This window comes from Vulpes lagopus, chromosome 21 (genome assembly GCF_018345385.1).
Source record: "Vulpes lagopus strain Blue_001 chromosome 21, ASM1834538v1, whole genome shotgun sequence".
Classification (NCBI taxonomy): domain Eukaryota; kingdom Metazoa; phylum Chordata; class Mammalia; order Carnivora; family Canidae; genus Vulpes; species Vulpes lagopus.
In genome coordinates, this window is record NC_054844.1 from 20,346,995 (window position 1) to 20,370,112 (window position 23,118).

The following is a 23,118-nucleotide window of genomic DNA, read 5'->3' on the forward strand; positions in this document are numbered from 1 at the left end:
GCCCCAGATGTTGCATTTTTTTTTAACGAAAAGCACCATATAGCCAATGAAAAAAATTTAGTGACTTACCATCAAATATATCAACCATTCTGAAGAAAGCCAGAGATAATGATGACTTCCCACTGCCAGTACGACCGCATATGCCCACCTATAAATAAATGTCACCCAGAGAGAAAAGGACTCAGAAAAAAGACATAAAATGTTCAAAAATTTTTTTAATTTAGACAGATACCATGGTGAGACTGCACCTCTATTTAAATAATTATAATAAATCCTCATTCTTTTCTTAGGTCTCCTTTCTGTATCATCATTAAGATAAAAACAGAGTCCTCACCAAATGTTTAATGATTTCATTCTAACTCTTTTTTATGTGGTTGTGTTGTTTTCCCTTAATGGCTTAATTTTTGCATTTAGTATATAGTGAGCCTAATAAATATTTGATTTTATCTTAGAAGTGATGATTTTATAACAAAAAGACTGACTCCAATTTTTATGCACATTTTCTCTTTTTCAAGTAGCTTAAAAAATCATTTTGGGACTAAAACTAGGACAAATGCTAAAGTTCTGAAGGGGATGTCTGATATGGCTATGAGCCAGAAGCCAGAAATTTGGAAAAATACACATATAGTTGATTTCCTTGATCTTTATGGGAGACTAATGAATAGCAATACATCTTAGAGAACATGTATTTTATCCTCCTCTTTTCTCTCTCTTTTCTCTTTTATGTAGATAATTTGACCTCTAAAGTATAGGGAGTATTATGCGAGCCCAGTGAGATTGTACTTGGCTTAATGTCTCAGAGCTTAGGTAGTGACCCAATGGCTCCATCCACTGATTTGTATGAAACAAATGGCAGTGAATTCCATACCTTTTGCCCAGGTTTGATGTAAGCCTTGACGTGTTTAAGAACAGGTTTCAGATTATTTTCATATCTGACACACAGGTCATGAATCTTGATCTCTCCTTCCTGTGGCCAATGTTCTGGAACTTGAGAAGGGTCTAAGGGGTGAGGGTGGAGTAAGGCAAGTCAGAGAGAAAAGGAGAGAGGGAGAGAAAGAGAGAGGAAGACAGAGGGAGAAAGAGGGAGGGGAGAGAGAGAGGGAAAGGAGAGGGAAAGAAAAGAGAGGGAGAGAAAAAGGGAGAGAGGGAGGGAGAAGGATGGAGAGGGAAGGAAGGAAAAAGAGGCAGGAAGAAACATACAAATACTTACATACATTTATACATACAAACATATACATTTTTATAAATTTAAAGTAATACTGAACCAAATTCTGCATCTTTTTAAAATTAAAATTACATTCAGAATAAAGGCCTATTGATTATGAACTTTCAAAACAGTTTTTTTTGTGTGTGTTTGTGTGTTTTTGAAGAATGAACTATCATGTCTTTTCTGCATTCCATCACTTGATTCTATTTTTTTCACTTGATTCTATTGAAGATAGTTCATCTCTGAATTGATTCATTTGTTCAATCAGTCAGTCAGTCATCAAACGTTTGATCAAAGACGTGAGAGGTGTTGTGCAAGATGTTGGAATATGGAGATGAAAGACATGCCTCAAAGTGTTCCTTTTGTCCTGGGAGAAGCATCAGGATCTACAATACTGCATAGTACATGGTGGAGTCCAACCCAAGGTGCTCTGGGAGCATAGATGGTGGTAACCTGAGTGTTCCAGGAAGGTTTCAAGAGAAGATGGTGCCTGAGATGAGTCTCAAAGGATAAGGGATGGGGAGATTGGTTTCAAAAGTATATGGAGAAAATAAAGATAGAAAGAAACCATAGCATGTTGGTATGGCCCAGAGTAAAAGGCGTGTGGACAGATGATGAAAGAGGAAACCAGGTAGGTTGACAAGGATCGACTAATAAAGAGTCTAATAATCTTAGCTAACTTATCTGGATTTTGTCCTTGAAGACCTGGATAGCTACTGAAGGATTTAGGCAAAATAATGTATTTTAAGCATGAAATTTGAATTTAAGAAAGATCATTCTGTCTTCAGTATTGAATTTCCTGCCAATCTTATCTTTTTTTTAAAAGATTTTTTTAACTTATTCATGAGAGACACGGAGAGAGAGAGAGAGAGAGAGAGGCAGAGACATAGGCAGAGGGAGAAGCAGGCTCCATGCAGGGAGCCCAATGTGGGACTCGTGATCCCAGGATTCTGGGATCATGCCCTGAGCTGAAGGCAAACGCTCAACCACTGAGCCACCCAGGCGTTCCCCTGCCAATCTTATTTTAAGCAAAGCTAAGAATCTCAGTGAGTAAGATCCAAGTTTATTGATAGCTAATTTAATATGATCTTGAGAAAGAAGGACACAATAGTTCATAGTATAGGTTGGTAATGAGTGTAATAAAGTCCAAATACTTTAAATTTTTTAAAAAAAATATTACTAAATAATAGCTACTTGGAGTCTGGTTGTATCACAAACTTTTCAGGCCTAAATGGTCATATCGTTTCAGGTGTAACTCATAAATCAAAGTCAAGATGAGAAGAGATTCTCTGGATATTAAAGTGGAAAACAAAAGCAAAAATAACAATATGTCTGACACACAACTATTATTTGTATAAAACAAATATTTCAGTGAAACAATATAATATTCAGAACAATACCCATAGTGCCTTCATAGTTCTCCGACTCCATGGTCAAGAAACTGTTCACTTTCTTCACTGCCCCCATCTGGACCTCCAGGTCAGCCAAGTTCCTCACAACCCAATTCAAATAATTGGTTATCTGTGTCAGGTGACAAAGAAAAAATTAACACATTTTAAATGAAGTAACGATCTTTGTAATCACTGGAAATTTTAGGATAGGATGACTTGGACACTTAGTGTACATCATATGGTACAATTCATAAGTGCTGCAAGATACTAGAGACCAGGGAGAGTGTCATGGGCTCAAGCGGGCAAAGGAGGTGCCCACTCTTCTTCAAGGGTCCTCACATATCAGTGTTTTTAAACTGTCCTCTGATTTCCCCGTACAAGTTGTATGTACCTCTGTTTGCATCTATCTTGTTTATATTTGTATTCATTTTAGTGTCCCCAAATAGGTTGTGAACAACTTAGGACAGGGATCTCAGCCTTGGGAGTGTGCTCCCTGTTGTTTTTGAGGAGTTTCTAAAAATCAATTTGCATTATCAGAACTGAATCCTTGCTAAAATGCAGCCCTAAAATGCAGCCAATTGGCTTTGGGCCCCCATCTCCTATTATTTGCAAGATGTCATGTAGTTATGAGTGTTAATCTGTTCCTTTTATATCCATGAATAAGAGTTGATGATGATAACTATAGTACCTTCACCACTACATGAAAAGAAATGTTTTCTTCCATACCTACCGTAAGTGCGTACAGAAGACCCAAACCCACCAATCCAGAATTGGAAGAGCCACTGATGGATGCAATAGATGCAGTGAGGACAATGCAAGCTCCCAGATAATCCTAGAAATGAGCAAGAAAAAATGTTAAAGGATTTTCCTTGAGTTTTTTTTTTAAGAGTTTATTTATTCATGAGAGAGAGAGAGGCAGAGACACAGGCAGAGGGAGAAGTAGCCTCCCTGTAGGGAGCCTGATGTGGAACTCAATCCCAGGACCCCAGGATCATGACCTGAGCCAAAGGCAGGCACTCAACCACTGAGCCACCCAGGCTCCCCAATTTTACTTGAGTTCTTAAACAAAAGAGCCCAATCAATTTAGAGAGGTGATCACTGAAACAGTACGTTACTTCTTGTGTGTCCTCTTAAGTTTCTGAGGAAGACTACCTAAGATATGGGTGAATGCCAACTCACCATATTAGGGCTGGAGTGGGGGTAATTCAGTGATATAATGCTCTCATTATACTAACACAGAAATGGATTCAGGGAAGTTAAATAACTTGCCAGAAATTCAGCTGCAATTTGTGGCCCAACCAGTGTCAGAAGTAGGATTTCTTTTTCTCCTCCCCTCCCCTGTGCCCTCCTTCCTATCACAATAGGTTGCCAGACAAGTAATTATTTAGGAACTTGATTTACTACCTTAAATTTCCTGTATGCTTATGTGTGGGTTGTGATCTAGCTCCCTTATGTGATATAGTAAGGGCTCTGCAAAAATTTGCATCTGGTTAACTTGTTGAGATTCATATCTAAACTGTCAAATATCTGGGCTCAGAGTCTGGGACATTAAATCTCCAGATTCCATATAAATAAGAATAAGGGTTACATGTGCTCATAAATGGGAAATGTGGGCCTCTCTTAGAGCATGTGAATTGTCTATGGCTCAGTGATAAACTCTTTTGTGAAATTTCAAAAAATCACTGAGGGCCAGTCTTTAACTCAAATAAGAAACAGGGCACATCTGTCTATCTTTATTTTTTAAAAGATTTTATTTATTTTAGAGAGAAAGAAAGAGCACAGGGATGGGGTTGGAAGTAGGGGTGCTGGAGGAGCAGAGGGAGAGACAGAGAATCTTAAGCAAGCTCCATGCCCAGTGCAGAGCCCAACACAGGGTTTGATCTCATGAACCTGAGATCATAACCTGAGCTGAAATCAAAAGTCAGATGCTTAACCCACTGAGCCACCCAGAGGTGCCCCACGTATGTCCATTTTCCAATACTACTTCCTTCTCCATTTCCTGGCACTCTTAGCCATTATTATGTCTTATCATTTGAAAAAGAAATCTTAAAAACTTTTCATGCTGCTAAGTCCTATGTCCAAGAAACTGCAGGCATTTCAGGCATTAGTACTTCTAGAACTCTTTCAAGTCTCATCTCATGTGTGATCTTTCTAGCTAGATATGTCTCTGATCTCTCAAAAAAAAAAAACAACTAATAATTAGGTGATAAGACTTTAATGATGTAACAGAGTGTTTAACATACTGGAGTTAACAAATGAAGTTACTCAAATCAGCTCACATGTGTGCATTCCTGCCTCTTTTTAAAACAGCTCCAAAGACTGACTCTGGAGGAGCAATCAATAATCCCAACCTTGAATTCAGAGATCTGGGCTCAGATGCTGACTTTGCCAATTGCCAGACAAATAACTTAAATCCCTTTGAAACTCAGTTTCTTTGGAATATAGAAATGATACCTAATTCAAAGACTCCAAAAGACTAAAACAAAAATAATAATAAATACCCATTATGTTTTACCACCTCTGTGTATCAGGATGTCTTTTTTCCTCTGGATGATTTTCAAATGTTTGAAGCAAGCTTAAAAGTTTATGGGCATTGTAAAACATCAAAGGTTAAAAGAGACACTAAAATTTAATTCCATAATGATTTCCATGATCTTTACAAAGAATAAAGAAAGAAATTATGCAGAGTTACTTTCTTGAGGCAGTAAGTTCCTAAGAGGTAGTAAATACTCCTTGGATTGCTTCTTCCAATGGGATCATGTGTTAACAACTTGTCACAACCCAATTAGGCAGTTATTTTTCTTTTTCACTTTATTTGAAGCAACTACATGGATGCATAATCTAACCAGTTTGGGCCACTCTTAACATCTGACAAATGCCAACATGCTCCCAAAATACTTCTAAAATATTTATAGCAATATGAATTTTTCCTTCCAGCCCTCTGTGTAAAGTTAATACTTCTGAAGTTACACTGTATATTTATAGTTTCTATATCTTTTTAAAAAGACTCATAGGAAGTTTCTGTGATGAGTCTGAGAGAGTAAGTTTGTGTTAGAGGATACTTTGAACAAGGCCCTCTTCTGAGCTTGATATAAAGAAATACCCCATTCAGCCTCTGAGAAATTTCTGTGGGTAATGTACACATTAAGGAATTTCTATTCTCCACTTCCTCCCAGCTGATCTTAACTGGGAAGAAGAGCCTGATTCATTCATTATATATATATATATATATATATATATATATATATATACACACACACACACACATATAATATGTATAATTATACATATATTTTATTTAAATTCCATTTAGCTAACATATAATGTAATATTAGTTTCAGGAGAATTTAGTGATCCATCACTTACATATAACACCCAGTGCTCCTCACAAGTACCCTCCTTAATGCCCATCAACCATTTAGCCCATCCCCCCACCTTCTCCCCTCCATCAACCTTCAGTTTGTTCTCTATAGTTAAGAGTCTATTTAATGGTTTGCCTCTCTCTCTCTTTTTCTTTTTTATCCCCCCGCATTCATCTGTTCCATTTCTTAAATTCTATGTATGAGTAAAATCATATGATATTTATTTTTCTCTGACTGACTCATTTACCTTGGCATAATACATTCTAACTCCATCCACATCATTGCAAATGGCAAGATTTCATTCTTTTTTATGGCTGAGTAATATTCCACTCTGCGTGTGCGTGCGTGCGTGTGTGTGTGTGTGTGTGTGTGTGTATACCACTTCTTTGTCTCTTCATCAGTCGATGGACATTTGGGCTCTTTCTACAATTTGGCTATCGTAGATAATGCTGCCATAAACATTGGTGTGCATGTGTCCCTTCAAATCAGTATTTTTGTATTCTTTGGATAAATACCAGGTAGTGCAAATGCTGAATTATGAGCTAGTTCTATTTTTAACTTTATGAGGAACCTCACAAAGATTTCCCTTCCTCCACTCCTCACCAACACCTGTTGTTTCCTGCATTGTTAATCTTAGCCATTCTGACAGGTCTGAGGTAATATCTCACTACAGTTTTGATTTGTATTTCCCTGATGATGAGTGATATTAAGCATCTTTTCACGTGTCTTTAGCCATCTGGATGTCTTCTTTGGACAAATTTCTATTCATATCTTCTACCCATTTCTTAACTAGATTATTTTTTAGGGTGTTGTGTTTGATAGGTTCTTTTAAGATATCGTTTACTAACCCTTTATCTGATACGTCATTTGCAAATACCTTCTCCCATTCTGAAGACTGTCTTTTAGTTTTGTTGATTATTTTCTTCGCTGTGCAGAAGCTTTTTATCTCGATGGAGTCCCAATAGTTCATTTGTGCTTTTGTTTCCCTTGCCTCCAGAAACTTAGTGTCTAGTAAGAAATTGCTATGCCTGAGATCAAAGAGGTTGCTGCCTGGGTTCTCCTCTAGGAGTTTGATGGTTTCCTCTCTTACATTCAGGTCTTTCATCTATTTTGAATTTATGTTTGTGTATGATGTAAAGAAAGTGGTCCAGTTTCATTCTTCTGAATGCTGCTGTCCAGTTTTCCCAAGGCCATTTGTTGAAAAGACTATTTTCCATTGGATGTTGTTTCTTGCTTTGTCAAAGATTAAATGACCATATAGCTGTGGGCCCATTTTCTGGACTTTCTCTCCTGTTCCACCAATCTATGTTTTTGTTTTTGTGCCAGTACCTTACTGCCTTGATCACTACAGCTCTGTAACATAACTTGAAGTCCAGAATTGTGATGCCTCCAACTTGCTTTTCTTTTTCAAAATTGCATACATTCTTTTAAAAGGATAACAAAATAATCACTGAGCTTCAACAAATGGAAATTAGAGTGTTGGCCTAATATAAATATTATAAAGGAAATGCAAAACATTATGCACTCAAGTCTGTCTCTCTCTCCTCTTTCTCTTTCTCTCAAACCTCCCACCCACTAAATTGACTATGGAATCTTTACATTTTATATCAAGGCCTGGATTCACTCATTATATAGAACTAAATGGTAGATACAGTTAGATGATAATTTAAATTATTTTCTATTGAATTAAAGTGGTAATTCTGGCAATAGATAGATAGCCTTATCCTGCCATAAAGCCAGCAGGAGAAGTTAAAACAGATGAAGGGAGGGAAGGGAGGAGGCTGATCAGTAAATGTGAGCTAATATATATTTTCTGGCTCTCTTTCACATGGCTAATGTTTTTAAAACTACTTGTAAGGTTCCCAGTATGATTGAAACTATTATTTTAATTATTAGTCCAGTATATAAAATATGTCAAAATTTATATATAAATATAATGTATATATTTTTACTTAACTTCAAATTAGTTAATATACAGTGCAGCACTGGTTTCAGGAGAATAGAGTGATTCATCACCACATACAATACTCAATGCTCATCCCTACAAGTGCCCTCCTTAATGTCCACCACCCACTTCATCCATCCCCCCACCACCCACCTCACCTCCAGCAACTCTCGTTTTGTTCTCTATATTTGAGTCGCTTATGGTTTGCCTCCCTGTTTTTATCTTGTTTTATTTTTGTTTCATTTTTTATTAACAATAATGTATAAAGGTAATGTTTTTGACATCTCAGCAATAAGGTATAGTTTCCTATAGTATATATATACATATATATATATATATATGTTATTATGTATATAACATTTTCAGGGGATGAACCCATTTTCAAAATCTACTAAATTCAAATAGATATGAGAGCTTAAAAGCCAGTATGTCTGCAGTTTAATAGCTATAACAAAGTTATTTTGTTGTAAAAATATTCATCATTCTAGTTATACCAACTAGATATTTTCAGCTCACTCCTGGATTATTACCACTACTCAAAAATCTTTTTTCTAAAAAAACAAAAATGAAACCAAAACCAAAACCTTTTTTGCAAGAATCTGGAAAGTTTTGGAGGCATTTGATCAGAATTTTACCTTGATTACCGTAAGAAAGGAAGCTCCTTTGTGCACTATATTTATCCGGAAAACTCATAGCAAAATCGCTAAATTCCATTAACTTCCTTCAAATTGTACAAGAGTATAGACAGGTGAAATTGTCAGATAGCAAGAGCTTGTGTTAGCCTCCTACTTTTCCACTTCCTTTACCACTCCACAGAAGTTTAATGAATTACAAAGTGATTCTACAGTTACATCTTCTTTCTCTGCAAACATGAACGACAAAATGGTTTCAAGGCAATAAATTAAGAAAGGAGATGCAGCCGGTCTGAAGAACTTAGGTCTGAAGAACTTACACGAGGAGAGCAAATACTTAGGGGCCACTAGCAGCATTGATCTACCGCTGAGTCCCCCACACATCCTCACCAATCAGTTCAGCAGAAAAAACACCTGTGGTCAAAATGATACAATGGACTGAGGGATTCAGGTTAGGAAGCAGAAGCTATGGAGCATATGGGAACTGCCAGTTCTGAAAGGAGGCCCCACCACAGAACATTCTATCTGTATAGGGAGAAATTAGAACTTCTATCGAGTTTGTGAATTCCACACCCTCCTCCAGGGAAAAGCTTTTGATTTCCAAGTCAAAAGAAAGGCCTTTTCTCAGATTTCTAGTGATTCGATGCTGTGGATCCATCTATCAGACAACAGTGAAAACTGTAATTTCCTATAGAATAGACTGGCAAATAGTTAACAGCAACACAATCCTTTTCCATATATAGCCCTCAGAAGTACCAGTCATTGGTACCACTGAGGATCTGCGAAAATATATCAGGGCCTCCAAATGACAAGATAGGTGCATGCCTGCCTGTGGTGGAGGAAAGAACACACAAGAAAGCTCCGTGCTGTTTCCTAAAATCGATGCTCATGCATGCTCATCCTGAAGACCATTTTCACTTCAGCCTGTTGATTCTAAAGACTTTCTTTTTTCTTTTTTGGCTTCCTGATGTGACTTTTCTTTTATCCTTTCACCACACAGCAAGACAAAGCCTTGGAAAGAGAGCCTTTAGATACAGTTACACAATTTTCGCAAATGGAAACACCGATGCCAAAGAACTGGAACTGTTTAGTGCAGAGGGCTGAAGAGCAAATGCCGTGCTGAACAAAAGAACATAAGCAGCATTCAAAGGTTAGGCTGTAGTGACACGTTGCACATGATTGTGGCCCACTTCACTTGGCACCCAGAGGAGAAACACTCCCCCCTCTGCCAAAGCAACCTGGGTGGTCACAGTCTAGCTCCTCAACCACCAGCCAAATTATTTTATTCTTTTATTCTCTTGTCCCTTTTTTGATGTGAGTGTACGGTGATCTTTATTTTTTCCTAATTCAGAATGAATATGAAGTGAATATGGTGTGCAGGGCTATATCTTCTATAGGGAAAGCTGTTTGCTCACAGAAATGAAGTAACTTGTGATTGTCTTAGCTCTTGCTTAACTTGATCGGGAAAAGAAACAGGAGCCATGTATTTAAAATAAATCAGGGGATAAACAAAAATTGGATAGGGCTCATGGATCTTCCAGAATCCAGTTGAAAGTGTTTTCCCCTGGTTTCTCTTCCTTTCTTCTCCTTGAGATTTTCTGTCCAGGGAATTCAGTGTCATTGCTTCCGAAAGCTCGAACTGAGAATCAAGAGGGAAGGAAGTGAAAAATTGCCACAGAAAACTGTGATAAGTTTTCTCCTCTTTCAATTCACGAAGGTGATGAGTCCATGAATTAGAGTTGGTGAAATCCCCAGATCTGCATCAGGAAATTTTTCTTGCTTCTTCTGATTTATGCCCAATGCCTCAACCTTCCTTGTACCATTTCAGTTGTGTTTCTGCTCTGGGAACTCCAAGGACACTTGCTATAAACAGATATTTTTGCTAATTTACTGAGTAACATGACAAAGAATGGAGAAAGGAGGGGTTGTGTTGATATTGTGGGTAAGTAAGATCAGTGCAGAATCACTGGGCCAAATAGAAATTTTCATTACTTATTCTTCTAATGACTTACTAGGTAGAGTATCTCCAATTGTGGGGGTCAGAAAAGAGTTCACACCCTACTCTCCAAGGTCCTGTATCTCAACATTCGTGTTTCTGGCACAAGATCCATTTATTTCACACTGCAATTTTGTCTCCAGTGATGTGGACATGCCCGCAGGAGCACAGTAGTAATGAGGTCATTCATATGTGTACGATTGAGAGAACGGTTACTTCCTAATTGGAGTTATCTAGTTAGCTTATTCAATACTCCTACTGTAACACATGTGCTTGAATTACAGCATTTATATTCAAATAAATATTCTGATATTCACATATTCTAAATCATATCCTGGTTCTAATGAACACTCTCGATGTACTTAGAAGAGAGAGTGAATCTGACTAGTTTTAAATGGGATCACTGTGTGTGTGTGTGTGTGTGTGTGTGTGTGTGTGTGTGTGTGTATGCACACCTACAGAAACTTATTGACACATATGGTTAGGTAAAGGAGACAAATCATACACCAAAGACTTTGGACCTTGATTTCTGTCAGCAGAAATACCTGGAATTTTGCAATAAATCAACAAGTTCCTTACCAAAACTTACCTTTACTCATCAGAAATAGAAGCAAAAGATTCTTTTTTTTAAAAAAATGGTTTTTAAGGGAGAGCTCTGGTAATGAGACTAGATGGGAAATCTTGGCAGGATCAGAATACATAGAAAACAAAGACAAGACACACTAGCAAATGAATTATCAAGTAACAGAAGGGATGGAACACTGCGTTTCGTGGTTCAAACATCAGTATTTAAAAAAAAAAAAACATCAGTATTTTCCTTACATTTCTAGAGCTGGAACTAGAACTCTTTTACACTCAGGTTGGTCTGCTGCCTTTTCACATGGGGGTTAGAGTAATGAGCTGTGAGTCAAACTAAAGGAAGCCATTCTCAATCTGGCCACTCTCTCTAGTTTTTCCTGACCTCCCCTTTCTTGGCAGTCTGACGGCTCTAATATCTTGTCTTTTGGCTATGAGAGCAGAACATATGGTTTGCTTGAGGATTTCTGTTAAACACTTGTCCATTAACCTGACAGTAGGAGCTGCTAAAGAGCAGAAACAGGAGTCAAGTCAGACATTCACCTCAAGTCCAAAGCAAACACACTCACCCCCTAAAAAACATGCTCAATCTCCAACCTAAGAAAAATCAAATAACAAAGATAACTACTGACATTTTCTCTTATGATCTGGGGACATTCTTTCATTAAGCTGTTTCATGATTAATTCTGTTATTCAGATACGATTGGGTATTTTTTCTTCCTTAAAGAAAACAAATTTAAAAAACAAATAGAAGCTTAAAACAAGGAACTAGGGTCTGAATAGGATTGAGGAATAATGTCTTGGTTTTGTTGTAAATCCTAAGCAACACTTCATCTGCCTTTATGCTATCTATAGGTAATTCAGGAGACCCTTTTCCCTGTTCCCCATAGCTTGGAAGGAATTTCTCATCAACAATCAATGGTTCTCTCTAAAATTTGTAAAATATAATTGTATTATGTCACTGAGTAATTTCTACATTATAACTAATATAGTAGAAGAGAATCTCTGTAAAATCAGTGGGAAATCATGACAACTTAAGCTCAAAGGGGGTCCAAGAATCCATATCAACCTGTATCCATCCATCAACAACTCAGATTATAACTTGGGATCCTTCATTTCTGCCTCATCAAATTCCTTTTACTATCTATCTTCTCTGGTCTGTTGAGTTTTGAAAGTCTGAATATAGTAGGATGCTTAATTAGTAGACATGATGTCCTTATAATAGTACAGATAAACTTCCTTTTCTTTTTGACAAATGGATAGACAATTATTTTTAAAAAATTACAGACAACTCATCATTACCACCAAAGTAGCTTATTTATAGTGTGGTTTATGCAGACCAGTCTGCAAATTACATTTCCTTCCTTTCTGGAACTTGTGTTCCATCCATCTCCTGGTCCATACTCCAGCTGGCTAGCTTATGAACCACTTACCACAGCAGGTGCTGTTTCCATTCACTTATTTATTCATCCATTCATTCAAAAGACATTTGTTGAATGCACTTGTTAGTCAGTTAACTAGGGGATTTATATTATTATTTTTCATCCTAATATCCCCATGTAGTATATATTCTTATTTCTATTTCACAGATGAGGAATGGACTCAAATTAATTAACTTGCTAGATCAAGTCTGTATGATGCCAAAGCATGTGCCTGTCCTCCTCTATCTTTAGGGACCGAAGAAGGCAAGAGGTGATTAACTGCAGCTTTTTACGTTTTGTGCTAACATGATCCTCCACTGGCTTAAAACATAGAAAGTCACCATCTCTTCCAGGCCTGTCCTGCTCAGTGAAGGAAACAAGTACACATCTGTTCACTTGTCAAATTTGCTCTTTTGAAAAAAAATTGAAGTTATACAAACATTTGCCATTCCATTAACTTATGTAATCTAGAGACTAATGAACACAAAATGAATTTTTGCTTTTTGGGCTATTTGTCTTGCCATTAACTAAAACATTATGACAAATTTCATCTGTAACATAAACAACCTGAGCTATTTTAATGTCCGGAAAAAATGAAGTTAGTGTGAATCTCAGTACAAGACTAATTTTTACAACTGTCTCCCTCTTTGCATCAACCCCCTTTTTTGTTTGGTTTCCATTTCGAAATCATGAAATGAACGTACCGTTCTGACCTCTAGCCATCTGTTGGCTGCTGAAAGAAATAAGTAGGCAATGTTGTTTGTGTCCGTCAGTTCCAGCATACGTTGCTTAAATCTGGTTTCATGCCTGTAGAAAACAAAAATATTACCATGTTAGCCACACAACAGGGGAAATAATAAGAAACAGTCACACTTACTACTACACTATTTACTCAACACAGTGACACACACAGATGGGATGGAATGAATAGGAAATGGACTCCTACTTCAAAATAAAGCCCAGCTACTACTGCTTTGGTGCACGCTTACTGGAGAGGGTGTGGTCCGGTGTTTCATCCTTTCTCAGACCCCTGCTATGAATAGGAAGCTTTCGGATGACAAATCCTATTAAAGATCACTTCATAAATTTCCACATAATTTTGTAGCCACAAAAACAAGGCATGGCCTATGTTGCAAGGGCTTACAAAAAGTAGAGTAAGTTGTCCAGAAATGCAATATGCTCTGCCTACTTTTTATTGCACTTTTTACTTTACCAAATAACACAGTTAGAGGTGGGTGGGAGGTACTGGATGGGGACCAGGGAAGACAGGAAACTATGCATGTGAAACAGGCAAATATATACTTTTAAATTTCTTCTTCTGCCTGGTGTTTCTAGGAACCAAAGAAGGAAAGTGAATGGAAAGAAGTAGAGGATGATAGTCCTTTGAGGTGGCGGATGTTCTTGTTAGATGAGATATCTTATCCTCAAGGTTCTAAAATATTTGTAAGGATGGTCATTGCGCGAAAGGAACTCTCAAGTCTATGGTACTTATAGGGTTTTTATAACAAAAACAGTTTAGATATTGATCCCTGACCAATTTCAGTTCATTCTTGGAAATCAAAATCGTCAGACCAAATTCTGTGTAATCCATGTTATAAATGAAACTTCTAATAAAAATCTTGTCCATTTGAACATGTGAGTTGCTTTCCCATAGAACGCATGCTACACAGTGATAAATCTTTCTAAATAGCAAAAATAGTCTTTTTCATTTTTCAGTTATTTTCCCTGAATAAGAGAAACAATGGAAAGCTGGATAATATAATCAAAATAACTGGTTTGAAGGTTGGAAGAAATGCCACGTCAAAATGTGGTCTATTCATTCTCTGTGGCTGTGACTTTTTTTTAAAAAAGATTTTATTTTTTATTCATGAGAGACACAGAGAGAGGCAGACATAGGCAGAGGGAGAAGCAGATTCCTCAAGGGATCCTGATATTGGGACTCGATCCCCAAACTGGGATCATGCCTTAAGCCAAAGGGAGACACTCAACTGCTGAGCCACCCAGGCATCCCAGCTGTGACTATTCTTATATGGACCACTTGTCTACACATTATGTTCATAAGGAATAGCCAAGTTTCATTTGACAGCCCAGCAAGGATCCCTGTTTGATAAAAGACTGCCTCAAGTTTCCTCAAATCTTCAAATCAATTTGCAAAACTTTATATTAAACCATAACTATGTCAAATGAAATGAAGAAGTTCTGGGTGGGGCGTTCACTTGGCCCACGAAGCCATCCATACAGGCCAATATAAAGCAGATACTTGATGTCTGTCCAATTGATCTGATCATTCCAATATGCCAAACTAGATAAATCAGATAACTGAGTCAGACAACAACATCTGATCTTCAATAATCAAAGGATCTGGCAATCAGAGCCAAATAATTACCTCATTTTGAGTTATGAGTTTGCAGCCTTGACCTAAATGCCATGTACAGGAGGACCTGCACTAAAGAGCAACTCACTAGAGTGGGGCAGGGCACTCCTGGCAACATGGCCACCTTGTTCTGTGACGACCCTTTTAGAGATGGGACAAGTGAATAATGAAAAGGTAGGCTGGCTCACAGGATTACAGGATTTACAGAAATCATGGATATGAACTGCAAAGAGATATATCCAAGTAAGGACCACTCTTTCTGTATTTGCAGTGTTAGGGAGATTTTCATCTGTTCATTCAGAAACATTTAGCAATCAACTCTATGTGAGACATCAGAATATATATGTACAAACAAGACATATCCCCTTCCCTTTGAGGAGCCCACTCTTTAGTGAAGGAGGTAAGCATGGTATTAACAAGCAAGGACTTTGCAAAACAGAAGCTGGATATAATGGCCCTATGCGCAAAATGCTACTTGACTATAAAAGATGGGAGTGATTTGCACTGACCAGAGGGTCACGATGACGGGAATGAGTGGAGGATGGAGAGAGAAGGAGGATTAAGCAAAGTTTCACAGAGGACTGGGAGGATGATCTGAGTGAGATTTTAAAGGATGAGCTGAGTTCGTCCGGTGAAGAGGGGACAGAGCACCGGAGCAGTAGGAACATGAGCAAAGGCACAGAAATGAGTAAACTCATTGTGTTCAGGGGCTCAAGACAGGGTTCTCTCCCTAGAGGACAGTGGTAATGGGAAGATTGGAGGTGGGGCTCACTGGATTGAAGCCACTGGGCTACATTTGAGATAAACATCAAACACTTTAATCTGACAAAGTGCTTTGTCCCGAGCTCTTCTTGCTCTTCATTTAGTTTTGGGATATTGTTTCAGATACACTCTTAAAGAGTTTGTAAATGGAACTGGCAACAGTCTGAAGCAGCAGCGAGAGGGGAGGGGTGGAAATGCAGTGAACATTCTTTCTGTGTGTTTCTATTTGGCAAGAAACCTTCTGTTTTCCTAATGGAAACTTTGACACACTCAGTCTGTATCTTTTCATCCATATCCAGCTCATCTTCTGAACATTCTTAGACCTTTATTCTGTTGGACCAAAAGAAAAAAAATAGGAAAGGTCACTGAAATCTCAGTCTAATTTAACTGTGATACTTTCATGGTAAACTACTTGAGGGAGTTCACGGCTGCATGTGAGTACAACACGAACCCTGAATGCAGGGGAGGAAAAGCAGCCTAATCAGTAAATACTAACTTTCCAAAAGAGCTGAAGACTCTGGGGACTCTGGGTAGCCTGGAAGAAAGGAAGAAATGGATAGAAAAGAACATGTTTGATTTTTGACCAAGAGCACCAAATGTAAAGACTCTAGAATTTTATTTATAGCAACAGGACTATCCCCACGTTTTAAAAACTCCTTTAGTTTAAAAATGCTCATATTTGTGGTACTTAATATTTACTTTAGAAATGACACCTGGAAGATGTATGTCTGGATAAATATGATATAAATACTTCTACATAAAAGTTGGGTTGTTTTGTTTCTTCCAATCATAATTCAAGCCTTGAAGCAGTTTACCACATAGTATTTTGTTCTTTTTACAACTACTTAGACTTTTCCTCATGTAAAATTAGGAATAATCATGTTAATTTCTGTTCATGTGTCTAGCAAAGAAGGTAAATGAAAAGCCTAAACCTTGACTTTGGTCAAGTTCCTCTGTCATTCTAAACTGTTATTTCCTTTGAGTTCATTTACCTGATTCTAGTCCTCATCACTCTTAGAAAATAATCTCACCTTGTTCAGGGAGAAAACAGAGCAGAGACTATTATATATTGAAACTATCAACTTCCTGCTGTTCCATCAACCAGCTTGCCTGAATCCAGCCACCTCTTGCCCCTACCTGCTACGTTATCCTATCTACTTTTTGTGGTATTTATCTGGGATGGAAGGCCATGTCTTTGTAGTCTTTCAATACCCACATCAAGACCAGTACCTAGCATATGTTCAATACTCAAATAGATTAACTTGAAAGGACTTATTCAGTGAAAAATGTGATCTTTAATATGATGAACTTATGAGTACCACTGGTCATTGCTGGCTTCTATCAGGATACAAATTTGGTCTTAATATTAATGTTTGATGTCAATAAATAGCCTTACCATCTCTAATAAAAGGCTCTCTGATGGGAAAATACAGCACTGCAGAAAGTGTGAGTCTTCATGATGAAGTCTATGTAGATTTTTTTTTGTCTATGTAGATTTATGTAGAAATTCTGTGATACATATTGTGGATGGTTGTGTCTCTATATTCTACTTTTTGACTTAAGTTGATATATATAATAATATAAATATTTCTTAGGTCAGAAAAATCTCTAATTGAAATCACAACATATTTGCAGTTAGAGCTCCAAAAAGACATAATTTTTAAGACGTCAATTTCCAAGATTAAATGAAATATTCAATGGTGCCACCTTCTATTCTGAGTTTATTTGAACAGGAAAAATAAGGGCAGATAATTTTCTGAGTGGTAAGTAAACACTCTTGATAAAAAAAATCTTGGGTTCTTATTGATTACCAGTAATAACTGAAGAGCATGGATTAAAACTAAAATAACTTTGGCTTAGTAGTATTTATCTTATTATTAATATTAATATATTTTAACTTATTGGGTGCTTCTTTGCTAATCACTGTGGTTAGTGCTTTCCATACATTTGTCAATTAGCCTAATGATCCTAAGAACCAAAGTTGATTTCCCCATTTCACAAATAAGGAAACTGAGGCTAGGGAATTGACAAGCTTGGTCTTCATTACACAGTTAGTATATTCCCAATATGGTGTTTCAATCTTCTTTATTCTTGTTAAAATTTTAGAGGATTAGACTAACTCTGAATATTTATTGCCATATTTTTCTTTCTTTTAATTTAGAACACTGGCATGCACATACAGTGGGCATCCAAAGAATGGTAGCCATTATCAGTTATTTGCAGATAGATATTCGTTGATGATGTAATTGCCTAATCAGCAAAATGAAAATATGTTTGCTCACCTAAATGCCCGAATGGTGGTGAGCCCTTCAGCTGTTTCTGAGAAGTGGCAAAGCAGAGGGAGCTGGGTACTATCATCAAGTTCCTGGAGATCCCTAGAACAGAGAGAAGTACAAAATTAACATGTGCATTCAGGCTCAGAGGCTACTATGTTCAAACTAAATTAGGATTTTTATTTGTCATTGCAAGTAATTTCTTCTAGAACCCAGTTAACAAAAACTTTAACAGTTTATGACCTAAAAAGGAAGAGAAAGATGAGTACATAATGAATTTTGATTCAGGCCAAATATACACTGTGATATAAAAAAAATTACTTGCTTTGTATAACAACTATAGTTAACTGCTATTGGGACACAGAGGAACGGATGATTAACTCATACCTAGGAGATGGGTAACACTTTTTTTTGAGCAGGTGGAATTTAAGACAAATCTTAAGCTTTGAGGAAAGCTTCAAAAACAAACAAAACAGACAAAAAAAAATGCATTCCAGCTATGGGAATTCCATTCCATTCCAGCAAACACAGTGGACTAAAGAACCTGGCAGGTTCAATCTGGCTGGTGCCCAGAATCCTTTGCAAGTGCTGACGTGGGGAAAGGTTGTATAATGGAGAGGTGGGACTAGCTGGCAGAGGATTCTGAGTGGCCTGGACAAAATCACTAGAAATAAAATGATCAAGCTGTGCTTAAACAACATGACTTGGGAGACTGTAAAGGATGAAAAATAATAAGTGAGTTAGGGTACTCTACATCAGAGACTTTTTAAAAGTTCTCAATTACTGTGATGCTAGTGAGATTTAAAATGGGAAGAATGAACTATTGGGACTTCATCAAGATAAAAAGCTTTTGTATAGTAAAGGAAACAGTCAAGAAAACCAAAAGACAGTTAACAGAATGGGAGAAGATATTTGCAAATGTCTTATCAGATAAAGGGCTAGTATCCAAATTCTATAGAGAACTTAGCAAACTCAACACCCAAAGAACAAATGAACACACATTTCTCCAAAGAAGACATATAAATCGCCAACAGACACATGAAAATATGCTCAACATTACTGGGCATCAGGGAAATACAACTCAAAACTACAATGAGCTAGCACCTCACACCAGCCAGAATGGCTAAAATTAACAAGACAGGAAATGACAGATATTGGCAAGGATGCAGAGAAAGGGAAACCCTCTGACACTGTTAATGGAAATGCAAGCTGGTGTGGCCACTCTAGAAAACAGTATGAAGGTTCCTCAAAAAGTTGAAAATTGAGCTGCCCAATAGCCCAGCAATTGTACTACTAGGGATTTACCCCAAAGATACAAAGGTAGTGATCCTAAGGGGCACCTGCACCCCAGTGTTTACAGCAGCAATGTCCACAATAGCCCAACTATGGAAAGACCCCAGATGTTCATCAACAGATGAATGGAGAAGAAAGATATATACACAATGGAATACTACTCAGGCATCAAAAGAAAGGAAATCTTGCCATTTACAATTACGTGGATGGAACTAGAGGGTATTATGCTAAGTGAAATAAGTCAATCAGAGAAAGACAATTATCAAATGACCTCACTCATCTGTAGAATTTGAGAAAGAAACAAAAGAGAGGATCATAGGGGAAGGGAGGGAAAAATAAAACAAGATGAAATCAGAGGGAGACAAACAAACTGTAAGAGACTCTTAATCACAGGAAACAAAGTGAAGGTCGCTGGATGGGAGGTAGGTGGGGAATGGGGAAACTGGGTGATGGTCATTAAGGAGGGCGTGTGATGTAATGAGCACTGGGTGTTACATAAGACTGATGAATCACTGACCTCTACCTCTGAAACCAACAATACACTATATATTAATTTAATTTAAAAAAATCATTACCACCACCAGCAGCATAATTTCACATTGCCTGAATGAAATGTTTCACAAATAAAACCAATTTGAAATAAATAAATAAATAAATAAATAAATAAATAAATAAATAAATAATACTGACTGAGGAAGGACTGTGAGACAGTCTTCTAGATGTAGGCTTCTAAACTGCAATGATCAATGAATTGTAGCAGAGTAAGAGAGAAGAGGCAAACATGACTTGGCCGTTTCTAGCTCAGCAGATTTGACAAATAACAGTATTATTTACCAGTGTGGGGAACACACTAAAAAAGAATTTGAAGAAAAAGACAATGAGGGCAGCCTGGGTGGCTCAGTGGTTTAGTGCCTTCAGCCTGGGTGTGATCCTGGAGACCCGGGATCGAGTCCCACGTCGGGCTCCCTGCATGGAGCCTGCTTCTCCCTCTGCCTGTGTCTCTGCCTCCCTCTCTCTCTCTCTCTCTTTGTGTCTCTCATGAATAAATAAAATCTTTTAAAAAAACAAAAAAAAAACTATTAAAAAAGGACAATGAAACGGCCACGAGTTTGAATCTTTGCCTTCACGCATCATGGAACTTTTATATATATATATATTTATATATATATCATGAATGTTTGGTGGACAAATATCTGAATCTTTTCATAAAGATGCACACTACTCATGGAAACCTTTCTTTAATCCACGTAAGCTAGCATTTCTAGAAGATAGGCTAAGAGTTATAAGTATATGTTTCAAAACATCTCTCTTTTTTCTTTTCAATATTTTTTTTCTCTGCCATTTTTTAGGTTTTTGGAGTTGAGGATTTCGAGTAGCAGCATCATCATTCATCTTCCAGAGTCAACTGGATATACTGTTCCATAATCTTCAACAATTAACGTGGGCCATTCTGGGCTGCCTGGGCAGTCCCACAAATAAATGAAAATCTCTTCTGAGTTTCTACAATGGATTTAGCCACTTTAGAAACTACAGATGAGGGGACAGAAAGAAGAGGGGAGGAGGAAAACGAATATGAAGGAATGTGAGTAGTTTGTTACTTTTAAACATAAAACTAAGTGGCTATTTATAAATTTTATGCAAGTTACAGGTGGTCACTTCATTTGAGGTTTGTAATGAAGGGAAAAAATTAGGAAGGAGAAACTTTGTTTATAGGACTATATTTTGTGAAACCAAAAAGGTGAGGGTACGGCTTGACCTTATATTTTTGTAAGTAGGAAACATTTCCTTACAGAGCTAACCACACATTAGAGCTTTGATTTCAGATATTCCAAATTCCATGACATTTCCTGTCTCCCACTTTAATTCCTTTTGGTGTTTACAAAACACTCTGTTAGGTTGCCTGAGCTTTTCAACATGAGTGAGTCCTACAGAGCAGAGCCTCAACACCTAGAAAGGTTTTTTTTTTTTTCTGTGAAATTTGATGTCATGTGGTCATAACTGCTAACTTTCAAAGAATTTCAGATAAGACTGGTAATCCATTTCCAATGTTGATTCTTTAAAAGTGGTCATCTCCTCCACTGGGTGCCTGGGTGGCATAGTTGGTTTAAGAGTCTGACTCTTGGTTTTGGCTCAGGCCAATCTCAGAGTAATCTATTTGAGATTCTCTTTCCTTTTGCCCCTTCTTCTTGTGTGCTCACTCTCTCTAAAATAAATAAATCTTTTAAAATAATGATCAACTGGAGAAAGTCCAAAATGGAGAGGAGTAGGAGACCTTAGTTTCATCTGGTCTCAGGAATTCAGCTAGATAGGTATTAAATCATTCTGAACACCTCAGAACTCAACCAGAAATCTAAGAAAAGAATAGCTGCAACTCTACAAATAGGAAAGCGATCACTTTAAGCAAGATAGGAGGTGCAGAGAAGTGAATCTGAGATGATATTGGGAAGATAAACCATGGTGGGGAGGGAGCCACCATCAGTGGGCTACTGGAAAGGGATATAACAGCAGAACCCAAAATTAGAACTTTTAGAAGTCTGCTCTGGTGAGGTATGTCCCTGACTGAAAGGTGCTCAGATGACTAAGCAGGCGTGGAACCCTAGGTGGGACATTGTGGCCTAAATGATCCCCGGGGTCACAGGAAGGCTGAGGGTGCCTGAGTGCAGCAGAGTTCCCAGGCATCGGAGCAGGAAACCTGCTGCAATCAGAGAGTCCAGGAGTAGGCGCTCAGCTCCTCAGCCCCTGAGAGCTGTGCTGCAGCCTTCAGGGAACAAAACCCATCTAGAGCAATCTGGAACAGAATACTTAGCCTGGCCCCTTGGCAAGGGTGGTACAATGCCACCCAGGGCAAAGACACCTGAAAATCAGTACAACAGGCTCCTCCCCCAGAAAATCCGTAAGAACATCTGGCTAAGACTAAGTTTACCTATCAGACAGAACTGCAAAACTCCAGCACTAAGGGAAAAGGCATATAGAATTCATGAATTTTATTCCCATGATTCTTTAGTCTTTCAATTTTAATTTTTCTTTATTTTTTAAACCAATTTCTTATTTTATCAACTTTTTAAAAATCTTGCTTAATTTTCACTTTTACAGTTACATTCTATCCTTCAATTGTATTTAGTCTTATTTTTGTATATATGTAAGTTTCTCTTTCTTTACAACTTGGGAATGCAGTTTCTTCTAACAAACAGACCAAAATACACCCAGAATCTAGCCTATGGCTCTGTTCTCTTCACCTGTTTGATCATATTCACTTTTTTCTTTTGTTTTTTTTTTCTCTTTTGTTAAAGTCTTTTAAAATTTTCATCCTTACAGTTACAGCCTATTCTTTCAATGTATTTAATTTTATTTTTGTATATATATATTTTTCTTTACAATTTTGATGTATGGTCTCTTCTAGCTGACCAAAATATACTCAGAATACAGTGTATTGCTCTGTTCTGTTCACCTGTCTGCTTATATTCCTTATTTTTTCTTTTAATTTACATTTTTACAGTTGCATTCTATCCTTTCATTAAATTTAATTTTTTTTGTACACAAATAAGTTTTTCTTTTGTTACAATTTTCTTATTTTATTTTATTTTTTTAAATTTATGGTAGTCACACACAGAAAGAGAGAGGAGAGGCAGAGACACAGGCAGAGGGAGAAGCAGGCTCCATGCACCGGGAGCCCGACGTGGGACTCGATCCCGGGTCTCCAGGATCGCGCCCTGGGCCAAAGGCAGGCGCCAAACTGCTGCGCCACCCAGGGATCCCTGTTACAATTTTCTAACAAATGGATAAAAATACACGCAGGATCCAGTGCATTGCTCTATTTGTTCACTTGTCTTATTATATTCTTTAAAAAAAATTCTTTTTTCAGTTTTGAGTCTCTTCTAATTTGTTT

General features: G+C 37.4%; 1 protein-coding gene across 8 annotated transcripts in view; it reads right to left on the reverse strand.

The window, feature by feature from the left end:
* The window catches only part of ABCC9 (ATP binding cassette subfamily C member 9), a 150,483-nt gene that overhangs the window by 16,039 nt on the left and 111,326 nt on the right, over nucleotides 1-23,118 (reverse strand). For all 8 annotated transcript variants that reach the window (XM_041736005.1, XM_041736000.1, XM_041736007.1 and 5 more), the window contains 6 exons: nucleotides 17,949-18,041; nucleotides 13,235-13,337; nucleotides 3,329-3,430; nucleotides 2,608-2,728; nucleotides 869-999; nucleotides 70-148 (listed from right to left, as the gene is read on the reverse strand). In XM_041736005.1, the coding sequence (XP_041591939.1) occupies nucleotides 70-148; nucleotides 869-999; nucleotides 2,608-2,728; nucleotides 3,329-3,430; nucleotides 13,235-13,337; nucleotides 17,949-18,041 (629 nt within the window). The remainder of the gene's footprint in view (nucleotides 1-69; nucleotides 149-868; nucleotides 1,000-2,607; nucleotides 2,729-3,328; nucleotides 3,431-13,234; nucleotides 13,338-17,948; nucleotides 18,042-23,118) is intronic.